The sequence below is a fragment of the Mastigoproctus giganteus genome, chromosome 8 (genome assembly GCF_048544385.1).
Source record: "Mastigoproctus giganteus isolate SK-2022 chromosome 8, ASM4854438v1, whole genome shotgun sequence".
In the NCBI taxonomy this organism is placed as follows: Eukaryota; Metazoa; Arthropoda; class Arachnida; order Uropygi; family Thelyphonidae; genus Mastigoproctus; species Mastigoproctus giganteus.
The window spans coordinates 79,683,645-79,705,124 of NC_143582.1; the positions used below are offsets into that span (position 1 = coordinate 79,683,645).

The 21,480-nt window shown below is 40.3% G+C and overlaps 1 protein-coding gene across 2 annotated transcripts in view; it reads left to right on the forward strand.

The window, feature by feature from the left end:
- Nucleotides 1-19,536, forward strand: part of LOC150081661 (uncharacterized) — a 72,201-nt gene extending 52,665 nt beyond the window's left edge. For both annotated transcript variants that reach the window (XM_090380584.1, XM_090380585.1), the window contains 7 exons: nt 5,567-6,149; nt 11,144-11,607; nt 13,122-13,306; nt 18,354-18,509; nt 18,749-18,880; nt 18,967-19,197; nt 19,345-19,536. In XM_090380584.1, the coding sequence (XP_090236710.1) occupies nt 5,567-6,149; nt 11,144-11,607; nt 13,122-13,306; nt 18,354-18,509; nt 18,749-18,880; nt 18,967-19,197; nt 19,345-19,367 (1,774 nt within the window). In that variant the 3' untranslated portion in view covers nt 19,368-19,536. The remainder of the gene's footprint in view (nt 1-5,566; nt 6,150-11,143; nt 11,608-13,121; nt 13,307-18,353; nt 18,510-18,748; nt 18,881-18,966; nt 19,198-19,344) is intronic.
- Nucleotides 19,537-21,480: the final 1,944 nt, after the last annotated feature.

A 21,480-nucleotide genomic window follows, 5' to 3' on the forward strand; every position in this document is an offset into this window, starting at 1 on the left:
AAATTTTCATCCTTGTGCCTCCACCTTTATGATCTTAAATGGACCTGTCATCATTATTATATTTTATTTTATTTTCCATTTTATTTATTCCTCAGTGGAACAAGCTTGTGGTTTACTGAGTCTTGGCTGAAGAGAAGAGATGGTGGCTGGTAATCTTATTCCAGTCAGAGCGTCTTCTTAGATGGCGCAATGTACTCAGGCCCCGGGCTGAAAGGATCCCAAAAAAAGGAGATCCCACTAAATCCAGACAGACAGAACTTCTTGCTGTGTTTTTACCCAGCATTGCTGTAATTCTGGCACCCTTGTGCCATGAACTGTACGACCGGCCCTGAAAGTATTGCAAGCGACTGCGTGCCATATAATTGACTATTTTCAGTTTTTATGGCACGCAGTTCCCAAAGAGAAGCATTTTGTTATTAATTAAAACAGTCCTCTCCAATCCCTTCTTCTCTCTGGTCCTTTCTTTTCTCCCACCTAAAATTGTTTTGATGGTGTTACTGTCGGGTCAGAGGGCAAGCTTCGCTGAACGGTTGTGTCAATAATGGACTTGCTGTAAACATCTGACTTTGAGACATAATCGGTTGTTTGCAAGAAGTCAGGGCCAAGTTCCAGACTGTTTTGTCGCCTGAAGCGAGATATGAATATGGTCCCCTTTAAATAAACAGGAAACTGTATTTTGCAAGTTACTCTTTGAAGCGATCGGTAAATTTCAGTCAATGACCCGGGTACAAACAAATCTGCCCTCCCTTCCCCACAGGTTGCATAATCTTAGGTTTCATTTGAGAAATTGTCCCCTTTTCATTTCCCATAGTTGTGCCCTTTGCGATGATGGAAGTTTTCATTCAAGTCCGCACTAAATCCTCTCTCTCTCTCTCTTTTTGGAGTGGGGAGGGATGAAATTCCTTCTTCAAGATTAATAACAAAATGTTTCTCTATTGAGAACTGCTATTTATTTGAAAGTAGTTCAACATAGAGGCAATTCATTAAAGAGGTGAGGCTGATTCTGAGTGGGCAATGCGACCATTAGAAAAGACATTTCTTGCTTTCAAGCAAACTTAAATTTTCGTGCCAAGGACACTAAAAAGATCCCTCACCAGCTGAAAAATACTGATTTCTTTGAATAAATTGGATACGTTTCTAAGGAGGGCAATGTTAGGTCTCGCGCTACCCCACTGCTAAGATGTTCCATTTTCGCAAGCTTAGCGGGCACAGAGCTAAATATATATTCTAATGCTGACAATATATTCGCTGTTAACACCACGCTTTCTAAATATAATCGTATGCTGACCTGACCTACTGGTACAGAATGAAGTGCTAAGTTTTGAGAATGTTTTCTTCCGTTTTCTGATCATCGCTTGCGAGGGAAATGTGCACAAAGAAAGAAAAAGATTAGAAACGATTCTGGAACTCGGTTTGAGGCCTAAATACCTCTAACGTTCAAACTGGAGTGAAACTCTTGGGCAATCGAGGTTCACCTCCAGACAGAGTTGTACTGGGCGGTCACTATATTTTCGTTAAAGCCTTGAGCACGTGTGACGGAAGCAACTTAAAGAAGATTAAGCAAAATCGAAGACGAGTGAAAAGCGAACACTCACTCCCATTTCGCTTCCCACATCCCAAAACATTCTGTAAAAAATAAATATGTAGAAGAACATCGGAGCACAGTCAGCAAAACAAAGTACGAAGAGAAGTGGGCAAAGCAACAGGCCAGACAGGAAACGGAGGGAATGTGCAAGAAAACAAACAGCACCCTTAAAAAACAGAAACAAGTTAAGCGTAATTTAGATAAGACGAGCACTGTGGACCAGTTCAAATGCCAGTGTGGCTGTGCTGCTTGTTGAAAAGCAGAGATCGGAACAGCACTCTGATGTTACAAAAAGGTACGTCGGAGTCGGGCCAACATGCGTGGGTGGCCGACCACTTCTCCTTCTTCTTTTAAAGACGGAACGTCTTAGACGGCGAAATTAACAGAAGGGAGGAAATAGTGATTTAGAGAGGGATTCTGTTTTAACAGTACCGTGAATCAGCTATAAATAGAAATAATGGGGTTCAACGTCTTCAACCACTTTCCTTACATATTCTTTTTAGGAATCAGCTGTGTAATAAGAAACGACAGGTCGCCAGAAGCAAACTGCAGGAGAATTAAAACAACTTAGAGCGAGTGTCGCGCGTTTCTTTGGTATAGAGTGATTTTTCGATTAGCAAAATCTGTGGCCCGAGTTAACTCGGGACAACAGTTATTTCCGGTCTTTCGTCGTCGCTGGCATCACCTGCAACCTCCTAACACTATTCCTGGACAACCTCCTCCACACAGCACCCGAAACTTCCAGTCATGAAACTGCAAATTGGGCTCCTAACCCTTACTTTCCACTACCTGTTCCCAAGCTGTGCATCCAACCTAATCAAGTGGAGCTCAACGTTCTCCACCTCTTCTGGCTGACCGAGGACACTTGTTCCCTGGTGGGAATAGCCAATGTGGCGAACTGGCGATTTTGACTCTTTAATTTGAACTTTACCTGTTCTCTTCTCCCTACCCAGAATCTTCCAGGAACTCCCCAACTGCATCTAGCACCCTTCTTGCTCCTTTTCGCCTGGGGGAATGCCTTACACTCTGTCACCCCCCCGCTGTCTTCCAGTTTCCTCTCTCTTCTCTTCTCTGCTCTTACATTGGCCACTCTCGCTCCTGCATTAGTCTGGACGGCCCGTCAGATGTTTTTAGTCCCTGGCCCTGCTCCTCGTGTCAGTGGACGAATGCTGGGAGGTTTCTTCCTGGTGGTCGAGCCTCCCAGTAACGAAAAGCCAGTCAAGCAACACACTACCCACATTGAATGGCTTTCCAACGTTGTCCACCATAATATCATCTTATTATAGGTTACGAAAGGTACTGGCATTGGGATGAATCAGCAGGTGGCAACAACTTTACTTGGTTTTCTTCAATTACTTTTTAAGAAAGGAAAAAACAACTTATTTTCTTTGGCAAATGAAGATGCATCTAAGTAAGATATCTTTCTATAAGTAAATAAACAGCCTGAAAGAAAATTAGTCTTGTAATAGAGTTGCTTTTCATTTGGTAAATGTACTCCAGTTGCAAATCTGTCTGCAGAAAAATCCAGCAAGAATTTCTTATGACAAATGGACAAGTCCGATCTATTAAGGTTTTGTAGATTTTGGGCAACGGTAATTCAAATATAATTTTCTTTTTAACGATAAGTTGTGTCTAATAATGATGTACTCACCATTGGTTACCATTCCTCGCCCGGCAACCCAAAGGTCGCGGGTTCGATTCCCGCCTCGGGCTTGGATCAAAGTACTGCAAAAACCTTGGGAGGTGCAATATGGCCACAGAAGCCAATGCGCCAACAACTACCAAATCAAAAAAAAAAAAAAATCAAAAAACCATTCCTCGCTAAAAATGTTTCTAGGTTGAACAGAGAAATTTTTTCCATCTGTGGATAATTTCTTTCAGGCCTCTTGAATAGAACTCCTCACTCTGAGCAGAAAACCAGGTTTCCACTTAAGGTGGGCGCTGCAGATTTTCAAAACCAGTCCTGATTTCAAAGTCCACTGTGAGAGCGGGAGCATTGTCGAATAGGAGGCGGACACCTCTGGATAGCTTCCAGCGTCTCTTCAGCTTGATACCCCTCTTAACTCACCCAGGAGATTTTTTCGCCTTTTTTGGAGCTAATCTGTAAGGATGATCCTTTTAGAGTCCCAGAAGACTGACAACATGACGATGTTGGCACATAATTGAACCTTAGCCTTTTTGGGGTGTTGTGAAGATGAATGTTTCCATTGTTTGCTCATCTGTTTTGTTTCTGGGTCATAGTGATGTACACAACATTCATCCATCGCCACAATAACTCCAACAATTGTGCAGAACACTCTTTTTTGTGGAGCCTTTCAAGAAGTGGCAGCAGCTTCGAAACCCATTGGGTTGCCATCTTAGATGGTCACTCGTGGATTTGTTTTGTTTCTTTGCCTTGCAAATGAAGACATTTTATAATGGATCGGACCTCAACCATCTCCAGCATACCACTTCTCGCTGTATATGCTTTGTGAGACTCCAATATATCTATACATAATATTAAATCCCTAACTGGAATGTTTCTAGGTGAGGGTAAATGCTTATTGCCCGCCCCTGTTGTTTCTGCGGGGAAGGAAACACAGGCTTTTTCTTTATCTTTTTAGCTGATCCATTATTTTCCTCTCCCACCCAGTTTTTCCTGCTGTGGCCTTGCATCAGTTAATATCTTTGAACAAGCCTGCGGTACACTTCTTAATATTTATTTAACCCCTTAACTTACCTCGGCATCATCCTCAATAAGTCAAATTTCACATGACATGATCATAAAAAACTAACAGTGTCACTGACAGCACAGATCAAGTTGCTTTTCATCCTCTTTCGTGTCTATTTAACCACTACTTGACAACCCTGTAGCGAGCTATTCTTGCACGAAGCATGGTGTCAATGAACTTGTCACATGACACCGCGCTTTTCCGAAATCCCAGTATCTTTCTTTCATTCTCGCATTCAAAATAGACCTGTCACTTTCTCAAGGAAGGTTTGTCCCCAACCGATTTGAATAAAACATTGTTTATCCATGTCGTGATGTGAATCCGGTATCTATAATGAATACGTTGATGAAAATGCTGTCAAAGTAGTTCCACAAAAGGGAAGTGCTCTCATATGGCAGACGTTCCCTTTCTTGGGATAAATAATGGAAATGGGACGTGGTAGTTTTGAAAACACGCATCCATCAAAACGTGCATCCATCCAGTATCTTGTAATAATAATTTAAAAGTACTGGGCTAACTATTTTTTTCGTAATAGAATTGATATCTGATGTTGCATCATTATACTGCATTCAATATAGGAGCCGAGTTATTACATGCGAACGAACGGACGGACATGCACGTATGCTAAAGTGCCCGAAAAACGAAGGTCTGCATGAAACAGTGTTAGAAGTTCTTGTAGGAAGAAGAGCAGTTTTTCATGCACTTTTTATAAACAAAACAAATATTATCTTTTGATTAAGACAAAGTTAAATGCAATAATATTAATCGCGTATTATGAGTGTTGTCAATTGGATGCTCGTGAATGTTTGAATTTGTACACCTTCTGACATCTCTCATAACTTCCAGATAAATTTCAACTTGGTTGATGAGTTTGCGCTGATGAGTGCTTGTCCTCCCACAGAAGAGATGCCAAAAACATCTCTTCTTTGTCCTCTACTGATAAATGAAGTGTTGTGGTCATTCTGTTGTCTGAAAACGAACACCAAAGAGTGGCCTCTGTTGAGTTGTGTATTGAATTGTGGTGGATCCGGTTGCACTTAAAGAACGATATTTTGAAATAATTCGGTGGATCGTAATCCTTACGCCTGCATGTGAGAAGGGGTTAATGACCCCTTTAATGGACATACATTTAAACTTTATGAATATTATTAAAAAAAAAAACTTCATAATATTTTTTTTCATAATATTAATTTTTTCTATTTAAAATTCTTTTGATAATCTTCATTCTTTTATCTAAAGATTATTTTCCATTTGGTTCTTTTTTTGACAGGAAGCCCGCAAATAGCCCAAGCCCAGCAGTGTGGACTCCCCCAACCCCAGCAACTGCAGATTTCAACAAGGGAGTGACGAACCCATTCTTCTCTCCACCCCAGAGGTACCCGAGTTACTCCGAAGTTCCAAACAGTCCGAATTTTATAAGTTCGCCAGCTGCGGGCGAAGCACCTCGTTGGGCACCTGTCGCTGCCCCTGTGTCACCTCGTTCCGCTTCTCCCGCTGCACCGTGCTCACCACGAGGCAACGCAGTAGTGATTCCGGTCATGGTGCAACGTGACCTATCGCCGGGAGGAGGGAGGCCAGAATTTATGACCAGACAGCAGTCGTCGGGAGGAGCACCTCTGACACCGGAAAGTGCACCCGCCATGACCTGCTCGCCGAGTTCGCCGCTCATGGAACCACCAGTAGCGTCCCCGCATATTAATTCGCCCTCAACGCCTCCCCCATTGGGATCTCCTGTGATATCGGCACCCGTAAGCCCCGTTGTTGCGCCTCCTCCCCCACCACCACCTCCACCCCCTCCCCCACCTCCGCCCATGGCTGGAAGCTGCGGGATGCCCACGTGGAAAGAGAAACAGGTAAGAAATTTGCGGCATCTTTCGAGTTTGCAATTTGATCAAAGTGTATTCGACCCTTTCTCAATTATTATTTTTGTTAAATGCAGAGAAGATGTCTTCCTTTCACACGGATTGCGGTTGCATCTAACGAAATGTGCAGGAAGAATAGATCGCTGGTTGGAGAGGGATGTTTCACTTGAAATGGCATTTGGGACGTGTTTGCGAAAAGCCACATGAACAGGAGGGAGTGAAATGGAGCATCTGGCGAAGCGTCAGTTGGCACCGATTCTGTGGACAGTGCCAGCTGGTTGGTTTGCGTCGTGGCCGATCTCAAGTGTGCTTTTCACTCGTGTCGTTGCTGGAGGCAGTCGCGAGGGTGTATTTCTTGTAGGTGACTCAACGGCATTTTGTAGTACGAAGGGTTGACCTTCGGAAATGGGGATGCCGAAGATCCGAGTGGATTAATGATGACGAATGACGATAATTTAAAAAGAATCCTCGTTTTATCTCAAATCTTCCTCTTTTAGTCCTTTTCCGGTTTTGGCCAACGCCCGATTTTACGAATTTTTCCGCGAATTCATAAATCCGTACAATTTGAATGATAAAAGGGAGATGGAGGTTAACTGGTTGTACACATGATACAGTAGGGAGAAAAGCAATCTACGTGGCTCAGAGTCACTCACTAATCTGCTCTCTTTCCTCATTGTGAGAGTGAGTAGGCCTAGTGAATAATGTTGAGCCGCTTACTGTTTTTCTCATTACTTATGTGATTGTTTATATATATTTTCAATCGTTCTCTCTCTCTTTTGGGATTATCTCAGTTGTAATGCTTTTTTGTTAGCACATCCTCACGTTATGCCATTATTCATCGATGGAAAACCCGCTCAGGAACACGATTGTTTGTAAATCAACTACAGTGTCATTGAAGAGGACTTTAGAAATTCCTCCAGTCGTTGACAGGAATCGGACCGAGACTTCTCCAACTCATTTAGTATGATTGGTACAGGGCGATACAAAATTCACGCAACCAACATTGTAAACGTACACCTATCATTGAAAAATTGATGAAATTTCATTCTAACTGCAAGGGTAGCAGAACTGGTCACCCTCTGATATTCAACAATCGTTGTATATGTTAACTATCCAATGAGAGTTGAGTTATTACATGCGGACGGACGAACGAAAATGAAACACTGGTGCGCTGAATTCAAGTAGCATCATAAAGGCTGCTTGGCCATGCGGTAATTTTCGAAGAGATGTTCTGTTTGTCTATTCGAAGAGGAAGACTCAACGAGGGTTCTAAAGGCGCGTTTCTACTAATCTTGCGCTGCCGGAGCATGGAGAAACGTGCTGGAAGAAGCTATGCTCACGGTGATAAACGGTCTCTGAGCCAACATTTGTAAGATGATACGCAGACACACAAGTTACACTCATCTTACGCAACTTTGCAATTGGAACTGAACCAAAACATTCTGAGTATCTTGTTCGGGGGTGCTCACTAACCAAAGGAAATAAATCGTCAAAGCCGACATTGCGCGGCATCCTAGGGTCTTATCTTATTTTGTTATTCGAGTATGTTGCTTTGGGCGGTTTTTACAGCTTCGTTAGAAGTGGAATTTTAATCCGATGACAGAGCAAAAATCGCCCAAAGTTGTTGGAGTGTTATTAGGTGGCACGAAAAATTGAATTTCATAAAATCATTGTCAACAGTTTTTATTACAAATTTGTAATTTCAACGTTTACTAGTTGGAGGAATAAAATGTGTAAAATTACGAATGTAGTAGCAGACGAAAACCAAAGCAGCATCTTCTGATTATTAATGTAAGGAGAAAAACAACAGGCGGCTCAGAGACATTCATTTGACTTCCCACTTTAAAGCGCTGTGGAAGTGGTGTAAAAAGTGACCTTCAGACTACCAGCTGTTTCTCTCCCTGCTATGGTACATTTTTCAATAAGAAGGTTGTCTATCTGGAGCGAAACTGACGTTTGGCTCCAGCCTTTTTTTTTTAAATTCAAGATTCTTCCAGCACTGTTACTCTCCCCCCACCCCATGCTATCACACGCCTTGTTTAAAAGGTAAACGGCTGTCTGATAATCAGTATTTCGGCACAGATGGCTGTCAGAGCAATCTGGAGCAGAAAGCTGGTTTCCATTGTTTATCGGAGGACTTAAGATAAATAAAGATGCCAAACTACCAGATGAAGGATGGTTCTATTACTCGTAAGAGAGCAGACAGCCGGTGCCTTCAGACTAAGCTGGGAAGCGAAAGCTATTTACAGGAACAGGAAACGGTTGAGCCAAATAGGTGGAACAAATGTGGAGTACCTCGTGCACTGCCTGCTTCTGTCGACGCAATCCGTAACCCGCTCAGCAGGCACGTGCGATACTTGAATATATTTCGCGAATAACGGAGCTCGACAGTCGAGAGCTTTCCATAACTGAAAATTAAGCTCGTGAAAAGAGATTTTTTCCCCCCTTTTCCTTTAAGAGATGCCACTGGTTCAGCGAATGGGCAAAAGCACCCCAGTTCTGTTAAAAAGTCAACCGATGGCGCCAATTTTAAAATTAGCAGACGTTGTAAACGTCACAATGTTTCTTTGTCTTCTGAGGCACATTCAACGCAGTGAAAATGTCGTCTGCTTTGGAAAAACACGTGCCAGTCTAACGATGACGATAAAGCTGATCCGTTGAATCTGCTTTATGGCTAAAGCAGTAATTTACAGATTATAAATCATGGAATCATGTTCTTGGAAACGTGATGCTGGAGCAGACACTACATACTGACGCCTCGTGGTATTAGTTGCCTTGGCGCAAAAATCTAAATTTAAAAAAAAACCGAATTTTACTTCGGGTGACTCAAAATTCCCACGTACGCGAGGGCGCAGTAGTACACGCGTTCAAGTTGACTGCTAAATAACTGCGTATCGCGTAAACTGACCTTAAGGGGGGTGACTAGTATAAACTTACATCGCGGACATTCGTAACGAATAATGCCGCTAGATGGCAGCACTGATCAGCGAAAGGTACGCGTCTAATTAGCATTTGGCTTATTAACAAGGATAGATAGATAGTTGCTGCTAACCTCTGCGGTTTGCGAAATCGTGGTAATGGCTTTCGGTTTCCAACAGCCGTTTATTTTGGACTGCAGTCTTGAGATGTTACGTGTCGCGCTGGTTTTAGGGAACAGGTTTTGCACTCTCTCCACTTTTAGAATGTGGGATGCTTCTGGTGGAAAGAATGATGACAGATGATCATCTTGGGAAAGAGAAAGCGGATGGAAACTATCCGAAGTGAACCTCAAAACAATCGCCATTCTTTTACGAGGTTCAAACATGCAAACGACAGGGTTTTAAGTTTTTTATGATTGAAATAGGGTCGAAAAACGGACTGCAAGTTCCAAATTGATTATTTTAAGCTTAAAATGACTAGAAATACTTTTAATAAACTGAAATCGGGAATTTTTCTTCTTGTAGTTTTTTTTAAATTAATATTTAAACCATAAGATGGTGCGCACGACCATAGCCGAGTGATCAGTTGGAAGTTCGCACTTTTAATTGATCGCGTGTTGATTCTTTGAGGTGTTATAAGGAAACCTTCCTCCCCACCATTGTTTATAGTGGGGTGTAATGGTGAAGATTGTATGATTAACAATAATTGAATTAATATAATAAAATACAGGTATTTATTCCAGTTTTAACTCAGAAATTGAGGAATGGGCCTGGGCCTGTCTCACCCTACAACTCACTTCTTGTCCGCTCTTTAGAACACTTCAGACGATCTCAAACGAAAAATCGGCTGTGTCAACGTAATTAATTATCCACAAAATAATCTTAAAAGCGCTGTACTCGAACAACAAGAGATTGTTTATTGTATTTCAGCCTTCTTCCACATTTCTGCAGGATCCAACATCCACGTTATCCACTTCGAAAACTGTTTTTCTAATAAACGTTAAAATACTTTCGAAGGTATGTGGATACACCATCGGCAATTATTTGTTGTCATCCCAGTTGCAATCAAAAAACAATTATATCGAACTAATTGGATATTATGAGGATGGAAATGCGTTAAGACTCGTGTCCTGTTTAAAACAGATTAACCAAAAGGAGCCAAAGTGACCAAGTTTCTGTATTTTGTGGTATCACGTGGATTTCAACACACTTCTTAAATAGCTCTGTACTTTTACCCGATCACTTGGCTACGATCGTGTGTACCCTTAAATGGTTTTAATATTTTGAGAAAAAATATTAATTGGAAGTACAAAGGAAGGAAAAATTTGCTCATTTCTGGTTATCTGAATTAGAGGGAGGGGTTTACTTCCTGTTCAGCTTGAATGTAACCTTCTTAGGTCCTTAGAATCAGGGCCGGATTTAAACTTGTCGTGACCCTAAATTATAACATGTATGAGGCCCTTCGCTTTCTCTTACAGTTCACCCGTGACAATATTAAAAAAAAAAAAGGATTTTTTTTAAGATGGAGCGAGGCCCTAAGCTGTAGCTTGTTTAGCTTATATGTAAAGTGGACCCTCGTGTATCTCCAGCTGTACATATATATATTCAAGTATACGCCAAGTAGTGTTTTAGGGTTCTACGTTTCTTGTGATGTTGTCAAATACACAGACAGTATTTGGAGCTTTGTAATAGTCAAAGCCCACAAGGAGAAATGTTGCAAAAGTGGGATTAGTAAACGAGAGAATCTCTGAGATTGGGATTGCTGTCAGGAGATCTTAAAGTGGGGCGGTGTTGATAGCCAGCAGAAGAAGGATACTCAGAAGATTCGGACTAGTTAATGCCAGCGGACCGCGAAGCTGCCTCTAGCTAACCAACATTGTGAAAAATTCCTAACTTGATCTAATAACCAGAGCTGAGGCTTCTCGTTTGAGACCTCCTTCCCCACCCCCATATTAAATATACAAAAGCTTAGAATTATTTAGCTTTTAGTTATTTATAAGCCTCGTATCTGGCTTCAGTCAAAATGTGGATGCGCAGTTCCGTTGAATAGTTTTATTTCTGTTTCAGAAAGCCAACAAAGAGTCTTCAGGATACCATCCATCCCAACAGTGCGCTAGTACTCCGCAAGATGGTGCTAATCTACCCTTCTGTTACCTCCCCCCTGCATTGCAGGGCAGTTTAAAGAAAGAACGGAAACCCTTCACGTACACGCCCGGAGGAATCGACTTGTCAGAAATCCGATCGCCGAGGATGCAGAAGAGAATAATTGCTAACCAGCAGTCACCAGGAGTAAATGATCAGCAGACACCCACACCACCACCACCACCACCTCCTCCTGCAGAACCTTGTCAGCCTGCAAACGTTCAGCAAATGGCACCAGCGCAGACAAAAGTGGGTCCATCAGTTCCCAAGCAAAAACATCAAGCTTGCGTTCTCCCTGCTTACAACTCTCCTCTAAATCTTTATTCCACAAATAATGCCATGGATGCCTACGATGCTCAGACACAACAAGCGGATAAGCAATTAGACAGGTATGTTAAACACGAAACTATCCATCTGTTAGTATCAGCAGGTTATACACACACAGGCAAAAAAAAAATACGAACCTTTATTGAGTATCGAATCAGATCTCCTTTCGAAAAACAGCAAGTGTACGGCTCGGCATGGATTCTATAAGATGGTTTAGTATTTTTGGTCTAATTTTAAAACCATTCTCCCAGCAGTAACAGCGACAAAGTTGAAAGAAGAGGACTTTGTTGCTTGAATAGCTCTCTCTCCAGCATATCGTACACATCATCGATGGGATTGAAATCGGATGAAGATGGTGGAAATCTGTGTCATATTCTACGAACCATTGCAATGGCATCCAAAAAGTGGCCGCCTTCAGGATAAAAGTGTAACATTTCAGGTACTCCCTGGATGATATTTGACCTTCCACCGGTATCAACGGACCGAGCATGTGCCAAGAAAACATTCCCATAGCACGATACCATCTCCATATGCTTGGGTTGTCTTAAAAGGCAAGCAGGGTCCTTCGCTTCGTGAGGCTCTTGCCACGCTCTCTGCCTACCATCAGTGCAAAACAAACTGTATTGTAATTCGTCTGACCACATGACTTTCTTCCATTGTTCCACTGTCCAATCATGACGTTCTCGACACCACTGCAGGCGACTACCAATGCCCAATTTCTTCAATTTCCTGCGCGTGGTACGGGTTGAAATAGGACATTTGTGGACTTGGTTGGATTCAGCAGATGTTATTTGCTGCACACTGGATGTCCTTAGAGTGCGAGGCTTCGCTCTTGAAATATTATTTTTCTGCCACATTTACCACTTTGAGATGTGGAAGAACCGCTTGCTTTCCAGACATTAAAAACCTTTTTGATGGATGCTTTTGAGAAATCAATTATATCTTTCGTTTTTTGAATCGCGGCTCCTACTAAACGTGCACCCACAATAAGACCTTTTTCAAAGTCTGATAGATCACGAGTTTTTCCCATTCTGGCTTCAGATAACTGCAGTCGAACAACCTCTGCAGCCTTTATACTCAATGAGGAAACACATCATCAATAACATCACAGTTTGTGACTGTCTTAATACAAAGGTTCGTATTTTTTTGGCCAGTGCGTGTAGTTATCGCATAAGATAGCAGCCACGTTAATGCTCGTTATTTTAATAACAGAAACATTGCCAATATTCCTCGTAGATAATCTGGAACCAGCAATTTTATCCTGGCTCCCAGATACTCAGCCAGTTTTTAACCCCATGGTGTACATCCCTCAATCTGTTTTTTGCAAGTATTGTGCCCCTCCCTTTCTGATAACGGAAAATTCCAGCAACATTACTAATTGTGCGAAGGATTACAAAACTAAATTACTCCAAGTACACTTAAGGCATGACACTGGCGAGTAAAGTTTCTTAATCGAGTTCACGCGCGTCCAAGGAACACCGCGTTTAAGGAGATCACTAGGTCAAGTGAATAACTCTCACACGTTAGCGTATTGTAGTTTATTTAACCTTTTTTTTTTTCTGTTCTTTTTTGCAAGGTTAAACCTAGCGGACAACTCCAATACAGCGCACCCTAGTGATGGTTATAATTCAGCGTCGATGCCGAGAAATCAAAGCGTACAATATGCAGATCCGGCAGATGCCAGGAACTACGGCCAATCCCGATCTTTCCGTATTCTGCAAATGCTGACGGACACCGACCAGGCAGCACCCGAAGCAAACAGTAAGTCCCTTTTGATTTAAATGCTTTTGACACCTCTTTTATCTATGCGAGTTGACAGATCTATTGATTTTCTTATTAGAACTATTCAAATAAATCATTCAAATAGTCCCTCCCCTCCTCACGCAGATCGAGATTAATTTACCAACTCGGGTAAATTTAAAGTGAAAGCTTCACGCTACACAGAAACGGCGATGTTCAAGTAGGGCACAGTCTCATTTTGTCGAACTACGTCTGCTACCTGTGTTGTTCAGTTGAAGCTCTTAAGCATGAGTTGCCTCGGTATTTCATTCCTCTAAATAAGAAGCACCTGTACAATGAATAAATATATCGCTGCCTATTTAAAGCGTATGTCATTGCCCATATCGTAGTTTCGGCGCTTATTAGGGTCTCATCGGTGGGAAGCGAGCATATCAAAGTAAAGTGGCCCGAAAGAGATTTAAATACTGATCAAAACTAGACACGGCCCTTCCTTAATCCCTCAGATGCTATGAGATGTTATAGTGTGCAGAATGCAGATAAGATGAGCGGTTTTTAATATTTAGTGTCACGTTTCAGAAGCATGAAATATTTTAACAATTCATCACCAACAGTTAGGAAACAAAACTTAAATACGAATGCTCAACCCTTATTTGTAATAATCATTAATTCTACAGGAAATTTTAAATATCTGTTATGTCAAGAAGGTTCATTGTGGGTGTAGGTTCCTCCTTATGTTGTGTGCGTTCTAGGGCTTCACCACCATTTTGACTAACTCATCACTGCATCGAAGGACCCGGAAAAAATTCTTGAACTTCTGCCACGATCGTAGCAGGTTGTTCAACATAGCCAGCAAGTGCTGCACACGCGCACATTACTAGAGTGGCCCCGCAAAACATCAACTAATACTCGCAGATTAGACCCGTGTGCAGAAATGCTTCGTTGATAAGAGGAAAAACAAGGTCTGCAATAAAACAGATTAAGACGAATTTAAACTCGAGTTACAACGAGGTGTAGAAACTTTATCTGAAAGCAGAGTCGAAAGTGTAAGTGCTTTCTTAATGAGGCATTTCATAAAAATGTAAAGCATATACAGTATTTATTTAAAATAGCCAAAATATTGGCATACAATTTCCCGCAATTACAGGGTGTCCCTTGCCTTTTGCTAGGGTTGTATATATAGCTTTAAAATTCCATTATTCTAAAATTTAACTCGGATTAATTATTTGGAACACACGTTTAGGCTTCATTAACTAGTTCTTTCAATTTATTTGAATTTTTTTGCGCGTTCTAATAAACTGAAAATGCTTAAAAGTAATCTTTTGAAACTATGGGGTTTCAAATCACTAATTGAGCTTCATGGAATATACCTTGCGGCCCGTTATAAATTTCATCCCTTTGAGAAAGAGTGAAAATAAACGGATCTCATATTCGATTTATGAGTACCCATTTTTATAAGTTAATATGTACAGTACTTCAGATTCGTGTAATCTCAAAGATTGAAACGAAGTACGCTTCATACTTGGATTGTTTGTCTGTATTTAATCAAAAAAGGGCACTCCTTACATTTTGGGGAACCTCTGCCCCACCTAAGAAAATCAACAGAACTATAATCTTCGGGAAATCTAATGAATCATCTAATTTCAGACAGAGTGAGAGTCTGCGATGGCCATCATCTCTTTGTAACTTGCAGAGTCTGTATCCAGACGACTGTGATAGTACCCAGCACGTACTGTTCCCTATTACGTTGGTTTTTAAGACGTATTTAAAACTGCTCTGGTTTCTAATTTTGATTAATCCACTTTGGGTTTCCTTCCGTTTAAATATGCCAAGACCATGGAAGAGCATTTCTTGAAATGTTTCAGTAGTGAGCAAGGGACAGCTTAAAAGCACGATAATTTTCTCTGATTGCGTCAGAGGAAATTATAAAAACAATCACGTACTTTTTAACAGATTGGGGTGGGTCGAAGTTAAAATTCCGTTAAGTTAAACGTCCTTCTGGTATTGTATACTCATTTCTTCTGATAGGGGACGGCGTTTCCAGCTTGTCCCTCCCTTCCATGTAGAAAACAATGCGATTCAAGTTATTAGTCAGATCAAATGCAGAATTGCAGGAACAAGAACATTCTGTCTTGTCTCGCGACTCTTCTTCAACGTGACCTTATATTTCATAACGAATTCAGCAGTTCGTTTTAGCTTAAACGAACAGTTCCCACATGCATCCCACATGCGAACAGTTCCCACATGCATCCACCACGAGCTGATAAACTATTTATTACAAGCCTTAATTGAGTCCACAATTCTCTTTTGTTTGATTCATTTCTAGGGCCAAGTTTGGAAGTATGTCGTCCGAGATAGCATCGGACTCTTGCTAATCCTGTAAGATTATGGTCAGTCCTTGAGTTCGGAAGACCGGTGCATGAATTAATGTTAAGGTGTCCTTTCGAAACTTAGGGAACCCGAATGTGTTTTGCCTGTTGCACTTTCTGAGGGCCTGTGCCGTTTAATGTACAAAATAGGAGTGAATATGGGGATATTCTGTTTCGTAAGTTCAGAATTGAAAGTCCATTTATCTAATGGACTTTCAATGGTAAGAGCAACTGATGTCTGTCAAATAAAAGTGTGTCCAACCTTGAGAAATCTGAATACTCAAATGGCTAAATAAAATAACCTCGCCCCTCATTCGACCTGTATAAAAGTTTATTGGAGATTGATTGGAAATGAAGATGCAGATCTTCGTAATTATTTATTTGTTTCTTGTGGAACAATGGGCAGTATGCAAAGAGAACAGGAAGTGGGGATTTCGACACACGCAGCGGTTGTTAGGCAAATCCATTCGTGGCCTTGTGTCAAGAGGTCAGTGCCAGTCCAAAGTGTTTCGGCATTAATCCGATGTAATTATGAGTCACGGGAAGAGCAGTGGCCTCATTCCGAACCACCGTGCATTTCTAGTAGGTTGACAAGCGTGGAAATCCAGGTCGTTAATTAAAATGTTTTTCTCAGGACAGTAATCACGGGGTGTAACTTAAACGCACAATGGGATTATTTCTAAGATGCTCTTTTATCACCCTAGAAGCGCGCAGAAAACACTCGCACATTTAGGCCAAAGGAAAACAAAATGCTTATTAATGAGAATTAGCAATCAGAGCAGGTGCCAATGCAATTAGATATTCGTCTCGCACCACGTTTAAGACGAATCTAATCCTTTCACGTACACTTCTGTTGTATTCTACGATCGAGCATTTACTTCTGAAGAAGTGTTTTACGCATGTGGTTGACTCAAGCCCAATAGTGATTTTATGTTTTGGCTTCTTATCACTTTACTTTGATGGTGGATGGGATTACACTCTTTGACGTAATATTTCAGTCCACGTCCGTACGATGATCTTAAGTTCTGAGAGGGGGATGAAACCTCCCGGTTCTTCTGAAAACTATCAATGGCCTTTCAGTTGTGAAACGTTATCCATTCTCATCGATACCACCAAAATGGTTGTTTCGGGGCATTTTGTCTCTTCAACGGTGGTTGGGTAGGAACCTTGACAGTATAACAGCTGACAACACAGCTGTGAAATGCCAAATGGTGTTTAGTAGTTCAAATTCAGGGCAAAATTTACAAATATATAAGTTAGCGCAAATTCATCATGTCTAGTGAGGTGTGGTTAAGTCCAGTAACTGTGGAACTCGTTGGGATCAAAGAGTGGAATTTCGACATTGGTAAGAGCAACTGATGTCTGTCAAATAAAAGTGTGTCCAACCTTGAGAAAACTGAATACTCAAATGGCTAAATAAAATAACCTCACCCCTCATTCGACCTGTATAAAAGTATTCAACTCGAAACCTCACCCCAAAAAGAAAAGATAACAAAACATTGGTTGATTCCACTTATATATTCCTAGTACTTTCTGCACAAAACCTTGGAATAGATTATAAACAGCTGGAAATTCTAATTGACACCTTTAAGAACAGGATGAACAAAAAGAGAAAAAATATAAGAAAGAAAATAACATAACCAGAAGCGACTTCTGGCAGAGGTACCCTCCCCGATCAGCACGCAAAGAAAACAAAAACCAGAACAGTAAAATTAATGTCGGTCACATGACCTGTCTCGTTGGACTCGGTTGACTTTGATGTTATCAGATAACGTACCTCGATTGTTTTATAGAAAAACAGTGACCTCGTACGAAAAAAAACCGATAAGCAAGTTCTCTTAAATTAAATCTCTTCTAGCAGTAGGAGGTCGAACGGTTTTTACATCCTCGAGACTTAACGATAAAGATTCCCGTTAGATAATTGTAAAACATTTAAGAGATATTTCATTAAAGAAAAATGAAATAATGCTTTTTAACTACTGTATAAAGAGTTCAGTTACTTTTGCGCATTTGTTAAATGAATCAGCCATTTCAAATACATGGCACGTTCTTCGAATAGCTCTTATCTGTTGCATTTTTAATTGGTTCCAGTAAAACGTGACATCTTGTAAATGACCAATTCAAATGTAAAAGGCATCTTAGCAAAATTACAGTCTCACAGAGCGCTACTATTTTTTTTTAACCCGATAGTACTTTAAGTTGTTACTCTTACATTCAACTTTCCCTGACATTTTTTTACAAACATAAGGTAGTTGGCAAAGAACGCCTCGTGCAATTGCATCTGTATCCTCCGTTGTCCCATTTTGCAGATTTCTGCGCGACTGTGCTGAAGTTCATTACCAGAATGAATCCTTTTTGGAAATGGGTATCATAGAAAGTTGTTGTAGCAGGATTTTAGGGGCATCAGCGAGGAAATCTATATTGCTCCATGTGTTCTGAGGTCGATTTTCTGTTTACTGGATGAAAACCCATGCTACTCTCGCCTGACGTTTCCATCCGGTGTGGGGGAGGGCGGAATTCTACCACTTATGCTACCCAAGAGGGCTTGAAAGTTGCACCAACGCTTTGAAGCATTTTATGGTCTTCGCGCGACTTTTAAGTACACTACTTAAAATTTACAAAGAATTACATTCTTATTGGGAGGGTAGTAGAGTAGTTTTAAACTGTGTAAGAAATAAATCTAACCCTCATTCTTGTTTTAGCCACAGACCAGTCACGCACAAAGAAATCAGAGGAAGACGAAATGCGTTTCTCAGGTCTTCGGAAGGATCCAATTCCGTCTCGTGCTTTCCATACTTTGCAACGCATGACAGGTGGAGATGATAGTTCCTCACAAATTCCATCATCACCTTCTAATGGTAAGACTTCCGTTTTTTATTTGTATACCCATTATAAAGAATATATAACTTAAGAACGTGTATTCATCTTAATTCTGAAAAATGATCGAACTAGTCGCTAATTTAAACTGTATTCAATTAGCCTTTTTAGATTTTCTTCGGAAATAAAATGTAACATACCTTGTTAAGGAAATACTAAACATTTTAACGATATTTTTCATGGAAGATTTAGCTGATTTCGGTTTTGTTTAATATTGCAGCAGTAGAAAGCGCTTATGTTCCTCCGTCCGAAAATGAGGATTCTCCTGTAGACATTCGATATAAAGGAGGCTATATTCCTGGAAGATCATTTAAAATGCTTCAAGAAATGACTGGCGGAAGTGATGATGAAGGTAAGTCAGATAATCAATATCAAGCCAAATTACTCAATTCTATTTTCTATTATCCTAATTTTGTCCTCTTTCTCTGTTGGTTTCAGCTTCGCCACCACCTTCTGTTCTTCAGAAACCAAGAAAAACAACGAAGTTACAAATCCAGGTTGGAGGAGCCAATCCCAACCCTCCCCCACCAAAACAGTTTCCTCAGCCTACCGTTCCTGCATCAGAGCAACGGGTAGAAGAGGTGTCCAAGATCTATCGAGGAGGTCGAATACCCTCTCAGTCCTTCCGGATCTTGCAGGCCATGACTGGAGAGGACGCGAACCCTGCAGGTGAGAAATTATTAAGCCCATTCAACATTTATTTCCCTTTCTGTGATAATTTCTTAGCTTGATTTCCAGTTTTCTTCTGAATTTTAATAACTTTCATTTTTGAGAATTAATACATTGGATGGGCTAATGATAATTGTTGTATTTCAGCTGAAGATGGAACAGATTTCTGAGGAGCAGTTTCTCTAAATCCCCTACCGAGATGAGATCCTTTGCAGGGGTACCGATGGAACAAGATTCAGAGAATGAAGAAAACTTGTCTGTTAATGCTCAAACTGTGCCAACACATTTTTTATTCTGTAAGCATCTGAATCAATGGAGGTGACGGAAATTAAGCCTATCCTGTCATAGTCCGATTGTACATTAACATAGAAAGTGATTGCCTCACGCCAACCGTTTTGAGTCCAGTGCGTATTTATACTGATCGTTTTCTTGACCCGAAAAGTAATCTCTCTGAATTTTTGACTAAAAAGAAGATCGTTCTGTGTCCCTTTGTTTGCTTTCATTGCAAAAGCCATTGAACAGCAACTGAACCTGTCAAAATTTCTCATGTTAGCAGTGTGTTCCTTCCAGCTCTCCAAAGAAAAAGAAACCTTGCATTTAGTCCATTTATTGTGTTATAAAGAAGAAAAGCAAATGTACTGTTTAATGTTCCTGAGATGTTTAGATTTTTGTGGTAAACAGAGACCTTTGTTCAGGATTTCAGAGTGTTTTATTTGTGTATATATCACTTGAGTGGTAGGCTTAGCCATATTAAGTTATAATTAGATTTTTCAATGTCTTTGCATCAGAGAATGTGTAACATAGCAATGGATGTTTCTATACAAAATGTAGGCGACAGCTTTTTAACGCTTTCAGCATTCTTTTATTAAAAAAAACATAAAAATGTGATTTCCAACAAAAAGCACTTGATTGGAAATGCCCAGGCTTCTTCGTTAATCCGTAATGTCTTGGTGTTTTCTTAAAAAAAATGTTGTATACTGATACCAAACTCAACTAAACAGGTTTCCAACCTCATGTCGTCCATCTAGTTCCTTGTTGTATGTATATTATCACAATAAAAGATTATGTTGATGTGTCTCGTTATTTTGCTCACAATGAGGTATCAGTCAAGAAGATACCTCATTGTCTTTTAGTTTTGATCATATATTTTAAGTTGGAAGACTGACATTCGCATTCATTTCACACTTCGGGAAGAGAGATTATAAGGTAGCGACCAAAATCAGTCCCTTACAGTGTCAGTTTTTATCCTGAATATTAACAAACCTGATGCCCAAAACCAGTTCTTCAGCAAGATCCTCAAGGCTCCGATGACAGTTAAAAAAAACGACAAGTATCAAAGGTTGTCTAGATGTAAAGTCATTAGAATTCATCTAGTAACCTTTAACTTAAAATGAGAGCGCGGAGGAGGATATTTCATAATTGTATAGCCAATGGCAATATCGAATGCATCAAAATAACCTTCAGTTCAAATAATTGATTTCAATGAAATAGGACATGATAATCTTTAGAATTGATTTGACTCTGATTACAATTGCGTAGTAGAATGCCTTTTGTATGATCGCTTTTGTTAACACCTACTAACAAATCATCTCTTTAGCAGTATTCTATTAAAAATGGCTGTTCCTGGAGACAATACAATTTAATAAAACATAGGCTTGTTGCTTTATTAAATCCAGTATTATTTAAAACGGAATCAAAATACTTTTTGAACTACATTGGTAGTTTCAGTAATCTTACTCTCAATCAAGTTTAAGAATTCGAACAAATATAATAAGTCTTCATGAATTTGCAGTGAAATGAAGCCTTTTCTTAACCTTCATAAGTCAAAACAAGTTTTAATTGATATTAAAAAGTACAGATCATAATTTATATTGACTTGTGTCCATTTTACAATCTTACACGACAAATGCTAGGACTTCTACTGTTGACGTAAAGATTCTTCCATAAAAGAATGGGTTATTGCTTACATTTAAGAAATATTCAGCAGCTCAACTATATTCATGATGGATCATTGAACAAAGTTAGAAGAGCCAAAAGAAAACTATCCTGCTTCAAATCCCTGTTTATTGCAACGTATTCATACTGCTGTCTTGCTAATTCTCTAAGATATACTGATGGCCAATAAAGTAGCATTAGTAGATCTGCACGTCTTGAAAGTTAGTATTTTCAGTCATGTCCGAAGTGACTCATTCTTTCCCCCCCCCACCCCATTAGCGTTTCAATGCTGTTGTATTTTTTCTGTGTCTGGTAGTATTGTTCTTTGATATTCCGTCCAGACCGTTT